Raw genomic sequence first — 14,703 nt, 5'->3', positions numbered from 1 at the left:
TAACAATTCTAAGTTGTTTGTCTAATTTATATGAATCTACCTTCCCATCATGGTGATTTTAGCTAGAATTATTTACACGTTAGCTAAGCATGTTAAATTTTCTGAATATTTTATGGTCTAAAGCTATAGTCAGTGTGGCTATGCAATAAAACTTAAAGATTTATTGCTATCAGAATCTTAATTTATGCATCTAACCCATGTTTGTGTATAGTAATAATAACTAGATAGTAGGTTTCAAAAGTACCTAATTTATTTGCTGTCCTTACTCTCTCTTCTCTGTTTGATTTAAGTTGTTAGAAGCAGCCTAAATGGATTTAATTATGGATTTTATTTTGGTATAGGAAAAAGGTTCTGATCAATAGTCCACTGAAATCAGTGGTAATCCACAAGTTTTCGATCAACTTCCATTTTCTCCTTTATTTACATTAGATTTGTTTATTATATATAAGGTCGATAGACTAAATGATCTATATAGCATTATGACCAGAAGATTAAATAAGGCTGCTTCATAATTTTTCAATTGTTATTACTTACATTGGTCTTCTTGCTTTGATCTAAAAATATTATAGCAAAATAAGACATACTAAAAGTTATGATTTTTCTGTGCCTCTTGTTCCTAAACAGTTAGATATATTTCACTTGTAAAGCACACAAATACTGGTACTAAGGGTGAAGAGGCAGCAGTCACGCTGAGGGTAGAAATTTAGGAAGAAAGAGACAGTGACAAGGACACAGGGCTACAAGGTATTGGGGAGTACATTGGGAGAGTATTGGAACATACCGGTGCAACGCTGTACATTTAAAATGGAAAAATGCACTTAGCCATGATACAGGTGCTGGCATTCAGGTATGCATAGTTCATTGTAGTCTAGTCCTTCTAGAAGACTAATTAGCAAAAAATATGCTTTTCTCATTTCAATATATGTTTCCAACCACAGAAGTTTTACAGAGTAGCGAAAGCTGTACAGACTCCTGTACACCTTTTGTCAGTGTAAAGCAGAAACAAAACCACTTGATTCCTTTTTTCCTGTATCTTTTTACTAGGTGGGCTAAATTAAGTATACATGGCATGGACATGATAACTGTGTATCTGTTCTCAAGCCTTACTACACAGTCTAATACAGGTTATATTCTTAAAAATAAAATGAAAGAGCAATTACATGGCACCAAAGAGCTACATTTACCCTTTGTAAGAGTCACAAGAAAGGCAAAACTTTGTATCTTCAATGGCTATGAAATGCTGTATTTTATGGTAACTAGTACAAAAAGGTCATATATCGTGCAATGAAATGTCACTGTTGTAAAGAAGTCCCACCAGCAATTCCAATCAAAAGGGGAAAAATTAAGGGTACTTCAAGGTTACTGAAATGGCATTTCCTCCAAAACAATGTAGAGTATATTCTGTCACTTTTAACTGTGACTTTTACTGTACAATAGTTTTTCTGTAGTTAGCATGGTGCATTAAAGAAAAAAAGTGAGGCAACATAATACAGGAATATTGCATCATATTTTTTCTATACTGTATTTTTGTTATGGGTACTAATCATGTTATTGTTATTTTGTCATATGAATTGGTTCATGATATGGGTAATTGTGAAGTATGTTGTATAGTACATTGATATTGGATCAATTGTGATGTAAATATTAAGAAAATTAAGGTGAAGTAATTAGTTAGCCAAAATTTAATCTCACATGTTTATAAATTTTATTTTTTACCAGATTCTGCTGTAAATACAAAGGACATTTTATTGTAGTCTTTAGGGTGTCTTCAAATCTACACTGACATTTTTACATACTGTTACGTTTTTCACCACCTTTCTTACATGCACAGATACTGAAGGGCTTGAATCTCAAGATTAGCTGTGGCCAGACAGTGGCCCTGGTTGGTGGCAGTGGCTGTGGGAAAAGTACGACTGTTCAGCTCATCCAGAGATTTTATGATCCCAAGGAAGGCACGGTAAGATACCTCAAGCGAGAGGACTGCTCAGTGCGTCACAGTTGTTGCAAGTCTAGTTCCGGTCTCACTGCCCTTGTTCCAATGACATGGTAAAGTCTCCTCTAAAAAGGCTTGGAGAAACCTGGGGAGAGAGGTTCCTTGACCAGAACACTTAACAAACAGTTTTTGTCTGCTTCCTTTTGTTTAGGTGACCATTGACGGGCAGGATATTAAGACCTTAAACGTAAGATATCTGCGGGAGATTATTGGTGTGGTGAATCAGGAGCCTGTGCTCTTTGCTACTACCATTGCAGAAAACATTCGTTATGGCCGTGAGGATGTGACCATGGAAGAGATTGAAAAAGCTACCAAGGAAGCAAACGCTTATGACTTCATCATGAAGCTACCCAAAGTAAGCAAACCAGTCATCCTGCTGAAATAATTTCTCCTAAAGCTGCTTGTGCCAAATAGTTCCTTAAAAGGGATTCTTGTAAACAGAGGAAGCTGTTTTCCAGAGCTATGAATATGCAGAACTTCCTCATAACTTTTGAGAATAATGTTAATTTTAAGTCTTTAGTTCATGGCTTGATGAGCATTTGAAGAACTATTAGAATTCCAGGGCCACAAACAATTAGGTAGGTATATCCAAGTGGGTGTTTATCCCGTAGTGTTTTAGAAGAAGAAGATGCTGTCAGGGTTCCTAACATTGATGTGCATTTTCTTTATACTGCCTTTCTTTGGTGAAAGGACTGTGCCACAGAATGTTTTGGAAACATGTGTGTTTGTCTTGCAGAAGTTTGAAACCGTGGTTGGAGAAAGAGGGGCACAGCTGAGTGGAGGCCAGAAGCAAAGAATAGCAATTGCCCGAGCTCTGGTTCGCAATCCTAAAATTCTTCTTCTTGATGAGGCAACGTCAGCTTTGGATACTGAGAGTGAATCAGTTGTGCAGGCAGCACTGGACAAGGTCAGTAGTATTTTGAAATGCAGCAGGTAAGCAGGAGCCTAACATTTACCTTTTTTTCAGACATTTGTTGAAAGACCTCCAAGAAATAGACACCCTTAAAACACAAAAGGTAAACTTGGATTTGCCAAGTGTTCTCTGTGCAGAGAATTTTTGAGATCCTGCAGGAATCTTGTTTCAAGTGAGAAGATCAAATTATATTTTCTGCATTATTAAGCTTCAATCAACATTTTCTTGGTGTAAATACCATCCCCTGAAATTATCTGTCTTACAGACATGCATATTGTTGTCAGGCACCTACTTAGTTAACTTGTGTTGAAGCCTGACAGACAAGGTGAGTGCTATCAGCATGTCATAAGTGATTGTAGCAGTAATTTGGCAGGAAACACTCCAAGGAAGCATTTGCTTCAGTTAACATGAATACCTCTAGGTGCTTGCTTTGTTCTTAGTGTAGAGCTGCATCACTAAGGGACAGCTGATCGCTGGTGCAACTCAGGAGTCTGTAAATTCGTGGTGGGGCTCTACCCACAAATGGTATTCTGAATTTACTCAGTTGGATTCTGCTGGAGTACTGTAATGCTGCCTGCTGCTGTTGGATAGAGAAAGACAGTTTGAGGACAATTATTAATGGAAACACATTTAATAGAGGAGTTGTTTGTCTAGCTTTTCTTGGTCACGTTACCTTATAAATTTGGATCCCCATAAACTTTTGGAGAAGAACTAGGGAATCATAGTATCATAGAGTGGTTTGGGTTGGAAGAGACCTTTAAAGATCATCTGGCCAAACCCCTTTGCCACGGACAGGGACATCTTTCACAAGATCAGGTTGCTCAAAGCCCTGTCCAACCTAATTTTGAACACTTCCTATGATGGAGACCCACAACTTCTCTGGGCAACCTGTTCCAATGTCTCACCACCTTCATTGTAAAAAATATCTTCCTTGTATCCAATGGAAATCTACTCTCAGTTTAAAACCATCATCCATTCTCCTGTCTCTACAGGCCCTGGTAAAAAGTCTCTCTCCACCCATCTTATAAGCCCCCTTCATATACTGAAAGGCCACAATAAGGTCTCCTCAGAGCTTTCACTATTCCAGACTGAACAACCCCAATTCTCTCAGCCTTTCTTCATAGGAGAGGTCTTTTAGCCCTCTGACCATTTTTGTGGCCCTCCTCTGGACCCACTCTAGCAAGTTCATGTCTTTCTTGTATTGGGGACTCCACAGCTGGACGCAGTACTCCAGGTGGGGTCTCACCAGAGCAAAGTAGAGGGGCAGAATCACCTCCCTCAACTTGCTAGCCATGCTTCTTTTGATGCAGCCCAGGATACGATTGGCTTTCTGGGCTGCAAGTGGAAATAGTTGGCTAATATCCAATTTTTCTTCCACCAGTATTCCCAAATCCTTCTCTGGAGGGCAGCTCTCAATCCCTTCATGCGTCAGTCTGTATTGATATTGAGGATTACCCCGGCTGAGAGGCACGGCCTTGCACTTGACCTTGTTGAACTTTGTGAGGCTCACATGTGCCCACTCCTCAAGTCTGTCAAGGTCCCTCTGGATGCCATCCCTTCCCTCAAGCGAATCAACTGCACCACTCAGCTTGGTATCATCTGCAGACGTGCTGAGTGTGCACTCAATCCCATTTATCTATATCAATGATGAAGATATTAAATAGAATAGATCCCAGTATGGACCCTTGAAGCACATCACTGACGATGAAGTCCATCCAGGTTCCAACAAAATTCCAGTACTTGGGATCATTACTTTGATTACTTAAACTAAAAGTTGTTTGATCACTTTAATACAGCCTGGTAATTACAACAGCAAGCTGTGACATTTGATATATTATGTGCGATAGGCTTGTAAGAATCCAAAGATAGATAGTTAGTTGACATGTATTTCACATGAAATTATAGACAATTTTCTTTTCACTGAAGCTACTTGAGTCAGCAATGACTTAAAGCTTAAAACACTGAAATTTTTGAAACATCGGTGTGAAATATTTTCTTACAAATATAAGCTTCCAAATATAAGCTATCCTTCACAGATTTTAAGGCTTAAATGAACAAATATGGACTTAAATATAAAAACTTTTAGCATTGTTAAAATTTTAAGGTTTGTAATATCATTACATTCTAAAATTTTGAATATTGACAATTTTTTTAAATGTCTGTGATCAAAATTTGATGTTTTTATGTGCCATAGTAAAAGATTGTCTCTAATGTTAATTTTCATGCTAAAGATTATATTTCTGCTTTAAGGTGCCCATTGAAATATCTTTTTTAATTTTTTTTTTGAAAGTTATATTTTTCTGTGAACAATGTAAATGTTTCCCTTAGGTCTTACTCAACTCTAAGATGAAAATGAACAATTTTTGAATATACTTAGAAATACTCATATTAAGTATTGTTTTTTCTAGGCAAGGGAAGGGCGCACCACGGTTGTAGTAGCTCACCGACTGTCAACAGTCAGAAATGCAGACCATATAGCTGTATTTGAAGGTGGAGTGATAACAGAACAAGGGAATCATTTTAAATTGCTCGAGAGAAAGGGAATCTACTACAAACTCGTAAACATGCAGGTACTTTTTTCTTGCTAGCTTTTGCCTAGTTTTCTTTTTTGTATTCCATGTCCAAGGTTATTGTATACTCTCAGAAGAATGGGGAATTCTACAGCCTATTTTGTCAACACCAAAAAAACTGAAATGTATTTTGAAAGCAGAGCAGTAATTTGAGAGAGACCACTAGTTTTGACACCAGACCTATTTAAACTCAGGATAGCACATTTTTAATCCTCTAGGGATTTAAGCTTAAAAGATTATTCTATATTTTCCTTTCATGCAGTTAATGTAGAGCAGCTGACTACAGTAGTTTGCTACTCCATTGCTTGTTCTTAGCCTATGATAAAAGGTAAAACACAGTAGCTGGTATAGGAGGAATACAGCATGCATATTTTAAACTGTTTAATTATAGTCCTTCATACTGAACTTCTTTCTAAATAAAAAAATATGGAAGAATAGGAGAAAAAGTAAAATACTCCAGCTATACTGAGTGCAAAAATATGTACACTTTTAAAGTTATGTAGCCAGAAACAAGGAGATTAGAAATTAATATAAATATCAGAAATCTATTAATTACAAAGTGAAGAACAGAATACTTTGGTACAGTCCCATGTTCCGTGCAATAGTTAGGTTAGAGCTTCACTTCACTGTAGAATTCTGTGTCACTAGTGTTCTACTGCATAACCACTACGCCCATTAAAGGAAGTGAAACTGCTATGTCAGTATGTCAGACTGAAAAGAGTAAACTAGGCTGATTAAAACATTTCTTCAGAAAATAACTATGAGGATTCGTTTGGTCACCTTAGATTCAAAGTAACTTTGTATTCAAGCAAACGTGATAATGGGAAAAATTAGGAAATGGAAAGAAAATTTAAAAAAATGGAAAATAACAAGAAAATGAAAAGAAAGCGAAAAGAAAGCAAAAAGAAGTTCTTTTTATTAGAGGTGCAAAAAGAATTTCTTTTTATTAGAGGTACAAAAAGCAGTAAGAAATAAAAACTTTCTGGGAAAATAAAAAGAAATACAAGTCGAAGGCAACTTGGAATCTGTTGGTATTAAATATCTTAGTGGTGGGTAGACATTTATTTATTCTGTCAAAGAGACTGGCAAAACTACCCCCAAAAGTAGGGCTCTTTTCCAGAGCATTCAAATTTTTCAGTTAAAATCTCTTTTTGACCTGTTCCATCCTGAACTTCCTTATTACTTTTTAAGTCGTTTTTAAACTGTTTTGCAGTAAGGAAGGGTAATTTTTTCTCACTTCATGAATAAACAGTGTATCCACTGAGAACTCATTCAAAAAGATCACAAGATGGTTGCAAATGGTTTACGTTCAATTTAAAAGTCTGTTAGGAGTTAATTCATAAAAAAACGAGCAGCTACTTCCACTCCCCTGCCTGCCACTTTAAGTATTTTCTTGTGAGTGGGATGCTCTTATATATTAATCAAGCTGTGAAGATAGAGATCTACTCAAATATAATACAGATTTCATATCCGCTTTATAGCATTATATATTGTTTCCCCCGTATCTCTTTCCACTGAAACAATACAAAGTTAGTTTTACTTTGATTACCTCACAATTTTGAAAGTTCAAAGTAATATATGTGTAATTAATTTTAGCATCATGTTCTTTCCTCTATTAGGCAATAGAAGCTGAAGCTCCATCATCAGGAGTATATGAGAATGTACTTAGTGTCAAAAAAAGTGAATCTGAAACAGAATTTGAAGAATCCTTTACAAAGGGATTGAGAAGACGATCAACACGGAGAAGCATGAAAAAGCCAGGAGCAGAAAATGATGATTCTGATGAGAAAACTACTTCACCTGTAAGTGTCTTTGCAAAGGTGTTAGTGAACTTTTATTCCTTTCAATAAACTATGTTAAAATTAAGTTCATTATCCTGCTCTACAAAGGTACAAGAAGAAGGAGGCATTTGGTAGGGGTGAATAAAATATGAGAATTTTCTAATTCTAAATAGCCTTTTACTGGTAATATTCATAACTTGGTTTGTTATTCTCACCATGAATGATTATACAAATAAAAACTCTATAACAGGAAGGAGTTTATTCTTGAAAACCAATTTGCTATAAAAGAAATATACTTACATTTATTTGCATAATACAGACATAGTCTATACAGATTAAACATTCATTTTTGGATCAGAAACAGAACATTTGGCCCAACAAAAAACTCTTAGAGGGAACCTTACCAAAAAAATCATACAACGAATATAATTGCATTCAAATTTGCAGCAAATACTTTGCCATTATAAATTGCTTAACAAACAATTACTTTAATTAATCTAGTCATGGATTACACACATCAATATGCCCAGAATCAATAATTCGGTCACCATTGACCAATACCAAGAGTATTAATCAATGAAAATGATATAGATAAACTAAAATATGATTACAAGAGCTGTAGATATATTCTAACAGCTCTTTTTTCTTTGTATTAAAATAATAAAAAGACATGTAGAATCAGTTAATTATTGGTGTTATTAAAAAGTATACATTTTTTAATTCCCCTGAGTAGATTCTGGGAGTAGGAAATTGACTATTAATCTCTCTTTTTCTCCGTATTTCTCCAAATACATGCATGTTTGTCCTAACAGAATTCTTATTTTTTAGGATGAAGAATTACCTCCAGCTTCATTTCTGAAAATTATGAAGTTGAACAAAACTGAATGGCCATACTTTGTAGCTGGAACTTTGTGTGCAATTATCAATGGAGCTTTACAACCTGCATTTGCAATCATATTTTCAGAAATTATAGGGGTAAGTTTGAATAAAATATGCAAAAAACTATAAAGCCCACAAAATGCATCTTTAATTAAACCAATTCTTAAAAAATCATGGCATAATGAAGCTGAGGAGTGGATGAAGCACTATTACAAAAAATCTGAAGAATTATATGAGATTTACAAAATCCTAAAAATCTTGGTACAACCTGAAATTTACTTGTTATACCTATAATCACACGTAACATATGCTCAATTTTATGTGAATGCAAATGACTACCAGACATAGTTATTGAGAAATAAGGGAGTATTTTAGATTATTAGTTGATTTTAAAAAATGTTGTTTTAAATATTACTTTATAGATTTTTTCAGAAACCGATGACAACATTTTAAGAGAAAAGAGCAACTTATATTCCCTGCTGTTTTTAGTACTTGGGATCATTTCCTTTTTTACTTTCTTTTTTCAGGTATGTTTTGTTATTTTAGCTTTATTATAATTGTTCATCACGTTTTACAAACCAGATCTGAAATTTACTAAAAATTTGTATCTTCTTAATACATTTCTCCAACTTAAACCAGAACCTGCATTTATGGTTCTAGATGTGCCTTGTGCTAAACTGAATCTTTTTTGACCTAGAGTTTCTCATGTCTTAGAGACCTTCCGACCTATTCTGACTTCTTAACTTCAGAATTTTCCTTCTTCTTCAGCAGTCAAACACATCTCAGCATGAAACTCTGGATTCTCTCACTCTTTTTTCTGTCACCACCTAACAGCCAACCCCTCCAGCCTTTACATTATACCTTTTCACCCTCAAGCCCTCCTATTTAAATCTGTTAATAATGGCAAATTTACCAATCCCCTGCCTTTTCTCTCCAATTTCTCACTCCCCTAACCCCTTCCCATTCAAGTCTTATCTTATGTGAACCCCTCCAAAGATTCTCAGGCCCCATTCCTCAAGTAACATCCATCATGCTGATACTCAGCTCCTCCTGCTTAAATACTAATGGTTGAACAGTATACCCCATCCCCTGCTCTCACTGATCTCTATAGCCATCTCAACTTATACAAAAAAAGTATTTCAACTTTACCCTAATTCTTATATGTATCTGGCTGCTACAACAGTGCCACAGTAAAGAAAAAAGGTAGTAATCATACAGGTGCAAACTTTGACATTTAAATATTTTCATGTGTAGACTGATTTATAATTTCTGGATATGTTTATATATTTTTATCCATTAAATGAGCCTACACAGTGAAATAATAAAGTCCACTTGGGACAGCAGCATAAACAATCTCAAACAAAAACTTTCTGGTTTATTTACGGATTTGTCTTGTTGCACATGCATGCAAGAAATCCTTGAGTATAGAAGACTGAGTTGTAGATGGCTATGACAGGTTTGCTCAATTTATCAATGTTTACATAACATTTTAAATATGAGTGGGAAGAGTTTGTTGAGATATAACACCACCAAATTCGTGAAAATGAAAAAAAATTAAAATGTTCCTATAGTCTCTTTATATAGTGCCCATTCCCTGGTGTTCTTTTCTGATTTTTTCTGTCACATATTTGTGCAAATTTACTGACAGTATAGGAGTACAGCAAAGATAATGATCCAAGTTAACTGAGAAATATTTGCTGATTGGAATATGCCATAATCATTTTTCTTAGTATCACATAGTCCAGTTGCATCTGTGGCTTGTATTTTAAGAGTATTCAATTTCACAAATGTAAATTCCAAACAATTAATATTTTTAATTACATAAAGGTGGTAGTGAGCTAAACAAAGCTAATTATGAACACTGAAGTCATACTAAATTGTAGGAAGAGGGTATCTTCCCAAAATTTTAACCAGCTTTTTGTATCTTGTTAAATTGATTCATATATCTGGCTAAAAATATGTTCAATTCATTATAAAATGTCACTTATGTGTTACTGCTGATAGCTGTTTCAGTTCATGTTAGAATGCCAGGAAAAAAATCTTAATTCTGTCGAAGTCAATGGGGAATTAGCATTTGGCTTCCATGAACCCAGATTGCCTTATGAAGTCTTTAACCTAAAACAAGTGGCCTAAAAACCACTTGTTTAAATCTGACTTATGTCAACTCAGATAAAAATGAAGTCAAATGGTTGATTAGTGATCTTTTCCTTGAAGCATGCAAGTGAAACAATGTTGGGAAATATTTTATGCTCTACATAATTTTTTAAAGAAATAATATTTGAATGTCTGTACTGTGAACCTGCTATAATTTATGAATATTAAACCTGGTTTTATATTTGCTTTGTGCAATCAGGACTGCAATATTTTGTACTTTGAAATTGTAGAGACAATGTATCTAAAATATTTATTGAATAACCACAAAAAATGTCATAGTATTCTAAGCATTGTACCTTTTCTCAAATAGGGTTTCACATTTGGCAAAGCTGGAGAAATTCTCACAATGAGGCTTCGATTCATGGCATTTAAAGCAATGCTTAGACAGGTAAAGATAACAAATATTTTGATTTCCAGGGTTTTAAAAATAATTAATTGTATAGATATCATGAAATAACTATATTCTACATTATATATTCTTATGACTTGTCTACAGAGGAGATTCTTTAAATCAGTCTAGAAACCAATTTGGTTAGTTACATGTGGTTAAGCAAAGTACCTTAGAGGGAGAGTCTTAAATCAATGCAAATACAATTGCTTTCTATGTACCCCTTGCAAGGACTCAGATTTACAGCCAAGTTACTATGGCCTTACAAGTTGATGTGCACCAGCAGAATCCTAATATTTGTTCATTTGTCTGCTTTGCTTTCTTGGTGCCCTTTCTCCTCTCAAGAAATGCAATGCAATTCAGCTTACATTGTAACTCTTACTTCACATACCTGATTTAAATTGTAATATGTACAGATACATTTTTATTTATTTATTGAAGGTCTCTTTCAAAGAGTTCCCAAATCTATAATTGTTGCCAGTTAATACAATAGTGAAATTGTATACTTAAATCTAAAGCTACTTTCAGCGAATTAAAATATGAATATTTCATAGTGTTTCTAAGTAATTCATGTAGTTTTCTAAATTGGCCTTAATCTTGCATGATTTCAGGATCAATATTTTAGATTTTCAAACATACAGTATAATATTTCTGGGGTTTTATGTCTTGCACATAAAGCTACAAGTAGACACAGAATTTGCTTCATGTGAACATGCCTATTTGTGATGCGGACAGAAAGCTGTTGTGGTCTGAAAAACTATGATTTATAGATCAGCCTCACTGAAAACCTAATGAAAGAGCAATCTTACTATCGAATCTTGAGGTCACAAATGCCTGTACTACATCACCAGTTCTTCATTCAATGCATGTTACACATGAAAGTTTAAATCACATATTTGGTCACATGGTGAATAAATTATAAACTATGTACCTGACCTCAACAATTGAATTTGATCAGGTAGACCAGTTTGTTTTGTTTTTTTTTTTTGTCTCATAGCTTCCAAATAACCCTCTTCAATACGGGGAGAAACAAAGCAATGAATTGGAAGTATTTACCTTGAAAATGCTTTACACTTAATTCATCCCCAAACAGCTTCGCAATTGTGAGAGTGTGACTAAAGAGTCAACTTCTCCAAGGAGATGCAGATTCACCAGCAGTGGGGGAGGGGAGATTTTAGTTTTGGGAAGCCCCCAGGTTGCTCTCCTTCCTTCTCAGCAGTGACAGCGTACGCATCATATCATCCACAAGCATACGCTTTTTTTTCTAAAAATATTCCTTGTGCAATGAAGGAATTACACTTAATTAAATATGCAGAACTGATGCACTGCCACAAACACAGTCTTCTGACACTGAACTCAGTTATTTTAGGTAGACATCAGTTTTACTTTGTGATTTATATGAAATGTCCAAAAACTGGTCCTAAGAAAAATGTTTCCTATTGTAGGACATGGGCTGGTTTGATAATCCTAAAAATAGCACTGGAGCATTAACTACAAGACTTGCTAATGATGCCTCACAAGTGAAAGGAGTAAGTAAAATTTTGTTTTGGAATTTTTCATATTTGGTTTAGTACGTAATAAAGTTGCAGCTTGGGTTTGACTGGTTGTATAAGTCTTGGCTTTGACAACTAATACTTACTATAAAATGATAGCTGGTATAGAATGGACTGATGTGTTTTATAACAATTATGGTAATATACGTTAACAAGATAATTTCCAAACCTTTTTTTTTACATTTACTACTGTGCTGTATTGTGATCTTCATTATTAAACAAATTCATTGGGAATTTCTTTATCTAAGTAGTCTGTTTAGAACTATCTTATTTACCTAAAAATATGCATCTAAATTTGTTCAGTTTATGACCTCTTATTTTGTTTTTGATTGTAGACATTCCTTATATGAAAAAAAAAAGACATATAGCAATAGACTTCCTTTTCCTTGTTACTTTCAGGAGATTCTTTAGGAGTAATTTGTGGACTTTCAGGGGTCTAACATTAGGCTAAAGAGCACTTAATGTAATTATTCGTGTATGCTTAAGTAAATTTTTACTGCCACATAAAGTTATGTGCTTTTTTTCTGAAATGAGGAAATTCGTAGTATCTTTGGCTTTATAAGTTAAACATTTAATTTTCTTCTCATTGGGCTGCAAGTGACGACTTATAAAGCTAGCTGCATAGAATCATAGAATCATTTAGGTTGGAAAAGACCCTTGGGATCATCGAGTCCAACCATCAACCCCACTCTACAAAGGTCTCCCCTACACCATATCCCCTAACACCACATCTAAACGAGTCTTAAACACATCCAGGGATGGTGACTCCACCACCTCCCTGGGCAGCCCATTCCAGTGTCTGACCACTCTTTCTGTGAAGAATTTTTTCCTAATGTCCAGCCTACACCTACCCTGCTGCAGCTTGAACCCATTCCCTCTTGTTCTATTGCTAATTACCTGTGAGAAGAGACCAGCACCAACCTCTCTACAATGTCCTTTCAAGTAGTTGTAGAGAGTGATGAGGTCTCCCCTCAGCCTCCTCTTCCTCAAACTAAACAGTCGCAGCTCCTTCAATCTCTCCTCATAAGATTTATTCTGCAGGCCCTTCACCAGCTTCGTGGCCCTCCTCTGCACTTGCTCCAGCACCTCGATATCTCTCTCGTATTGAGGTGCCCAGAACTGGACACAATACTCAAGGTGTGGCCTCACCAGTGCTGAGTACAGGGGGACAATCACCTCCCTCCTTCTGCTGGTCACACTATTTCTAATACAAGCCAGGATGCCATTGGCTTTCTTGGCCACCTGGGCACACTGCTGGCTCATGTTCAGCCGCATGTCAATTAGAACCCCCAGGTCCTTTTCTGCCAGGCAGCTCTCCAGCCACACTTCCCCAAGCCTGTAGCGATGCATGGGGTTGTTGTGGCCTAAGTGCAGTACGACCTGGCACTTGGCCTTGTTGAAGCTCATTCCATTAGCGTTGGCCCATCGATCCAATCTATCCAAGTCTCTCTGTAGTGCCTCCCTATCCTCATGCACATCAACGCTCCCGCTTAACTTGGTGTCAGCTGCAAACTTGCTGATGATACACTCTATGTCCTTATCAAGATCATCAATAAAGACATTAAACAGAAATGGTCCCAACACTGAGCCCTGAGGAACACCACTTGTGACCGACCGCCAGCTGGATTTAACTCCATTGACCACCACTCTTTGGGACCATCCAGCCAGCCAGTGCTTGATCCAGCAGATCGTATGCTCATCCAGGCCATGAGCAGCCAGTTTTTCCATGAGAATTCTGTGGGCAACAGTGTCAAATGCTTTTCGAAAGTCTAGGTAGATAATACCCACAGCCTTTCCCTCGTCCAGTAATTGGGTCATCTTGTCATAGAAGGGGATCAGGTTCATCAGGCAGGACCTGCCTTTCATAAACCCATGCTGACTAGGCCTGATCCCCTGGTAGTCCATTATATGACTTGCAATGGCACTCAAGATGATCTGCTCCATGACCTTCCCTGGTACTGAGGTCAGACTGACAGGCCTATAGTTTCCTGGATCCTCCTTTCTGCCTTTCTTGTAGATGGGTGCTACATTTGCTACCTTCCAGTCCATTGGGACCTCCCCAGTTAGCCATGACTTCAGGTAAATAATACAAAGTGGCTTGGCGAGCATGTCTGCCAACTCTTTCAGCACTCTTGGATGTAACCCATCCGGTCCCATAGACCTGTGCGCATCCAAGCGGTGTACCAGGTCACTGATCACTTCCTCTTTAATTGTGATGACCTCGTCCAGCTTCCCCTCCCTGTCTCCTAGCTCATGAGGCTGGGTGCCCAGGGAACAGCTCGCTCCACTGTTAAAGACTGAGGCATGATCTACAAAATGTGACAGATGTTAATGTTTAGCTGTAAATGTAAATATGTGATATGCTTGAAGTCTGTTCATCTTCAAGAGCAGAATTTAGAAATTGCAGTGCAAATTTAAGGAATCAGAATATGGGGAGAGAAGAATTAAATGTGATCTAGATAATGTTTTACA

General features: G+C 36.3%; 1 protein-coding gene across 7 annotated transcripts in view; it reads left to right on the top strand.

Annotated features, from left to right (window-relative positions):
• The window catches only part of LOC141738734 (ATP-dependent translocase ABCB1-like), a 62,197-nt gene that overhangs the window by 34,174 nt on the left and 13,320 nt on the right, over positions 1-14,703 (top strand). For 6 of the 7 annotated variants that reach the window (XM_074574588.1, XM_074574590.1, XM_074574586.1 and 3 more), the window contains 9 exons: positions 1,832-1,957; positions 2,145-2,348; positions 2,730-2,900; positions 5,315-5,476; positions 7,096-7,278; positions 8,086-8,232; positions 8,559-8,663; positions 10,601-10,678; positions 12,124-12,207. In XM_074574588.1, coding sequence (XP_074430689.1) covers positions 1,832-1,957; positions 2,145-2,348; positions 2,730-2,900; positions 5,315-5,476; positions 7,096-7,278; positions 8,086-8,232; positions 8,559-8,663; positions 10,601-10,678; positions 12,124-12,207 — 1,260 coding nt within the window. The remainder of the gene's footprint in view (positions 1-1,831; positions 1,958-2,144; positions 2,349-2,729; positions 2,901-5,314; positions 5,477-7,095; positions 7,279-8,085; positions 8,233-8,558; positions 8,664-10,600; positions 10,679-12,123; positions 12,208-14,703) is intronic. The other variant, XM_074574591.1, reaches the window with a different exon arrangement.

The sequence above is a fragment of the Larus michahellis genome, chromosome 2 (assembly GCF_964199755.1).
Source record: "Larus michahellis chromosome 2, bLarMic1.1, whole genome shotgun sequence".
In the NCBI taxonomy this organism is placed as follows: domain Eukaryota; kingdom Metazoa; phylum Chordata; class Aves; order Charadriiformes; family Laridae; genus Larus; species Larus michahellis.
Note: the sequence above shows the minus strand (reverse complement) of the source record. Positions and strands in the feature narration are given on the sequence as shown.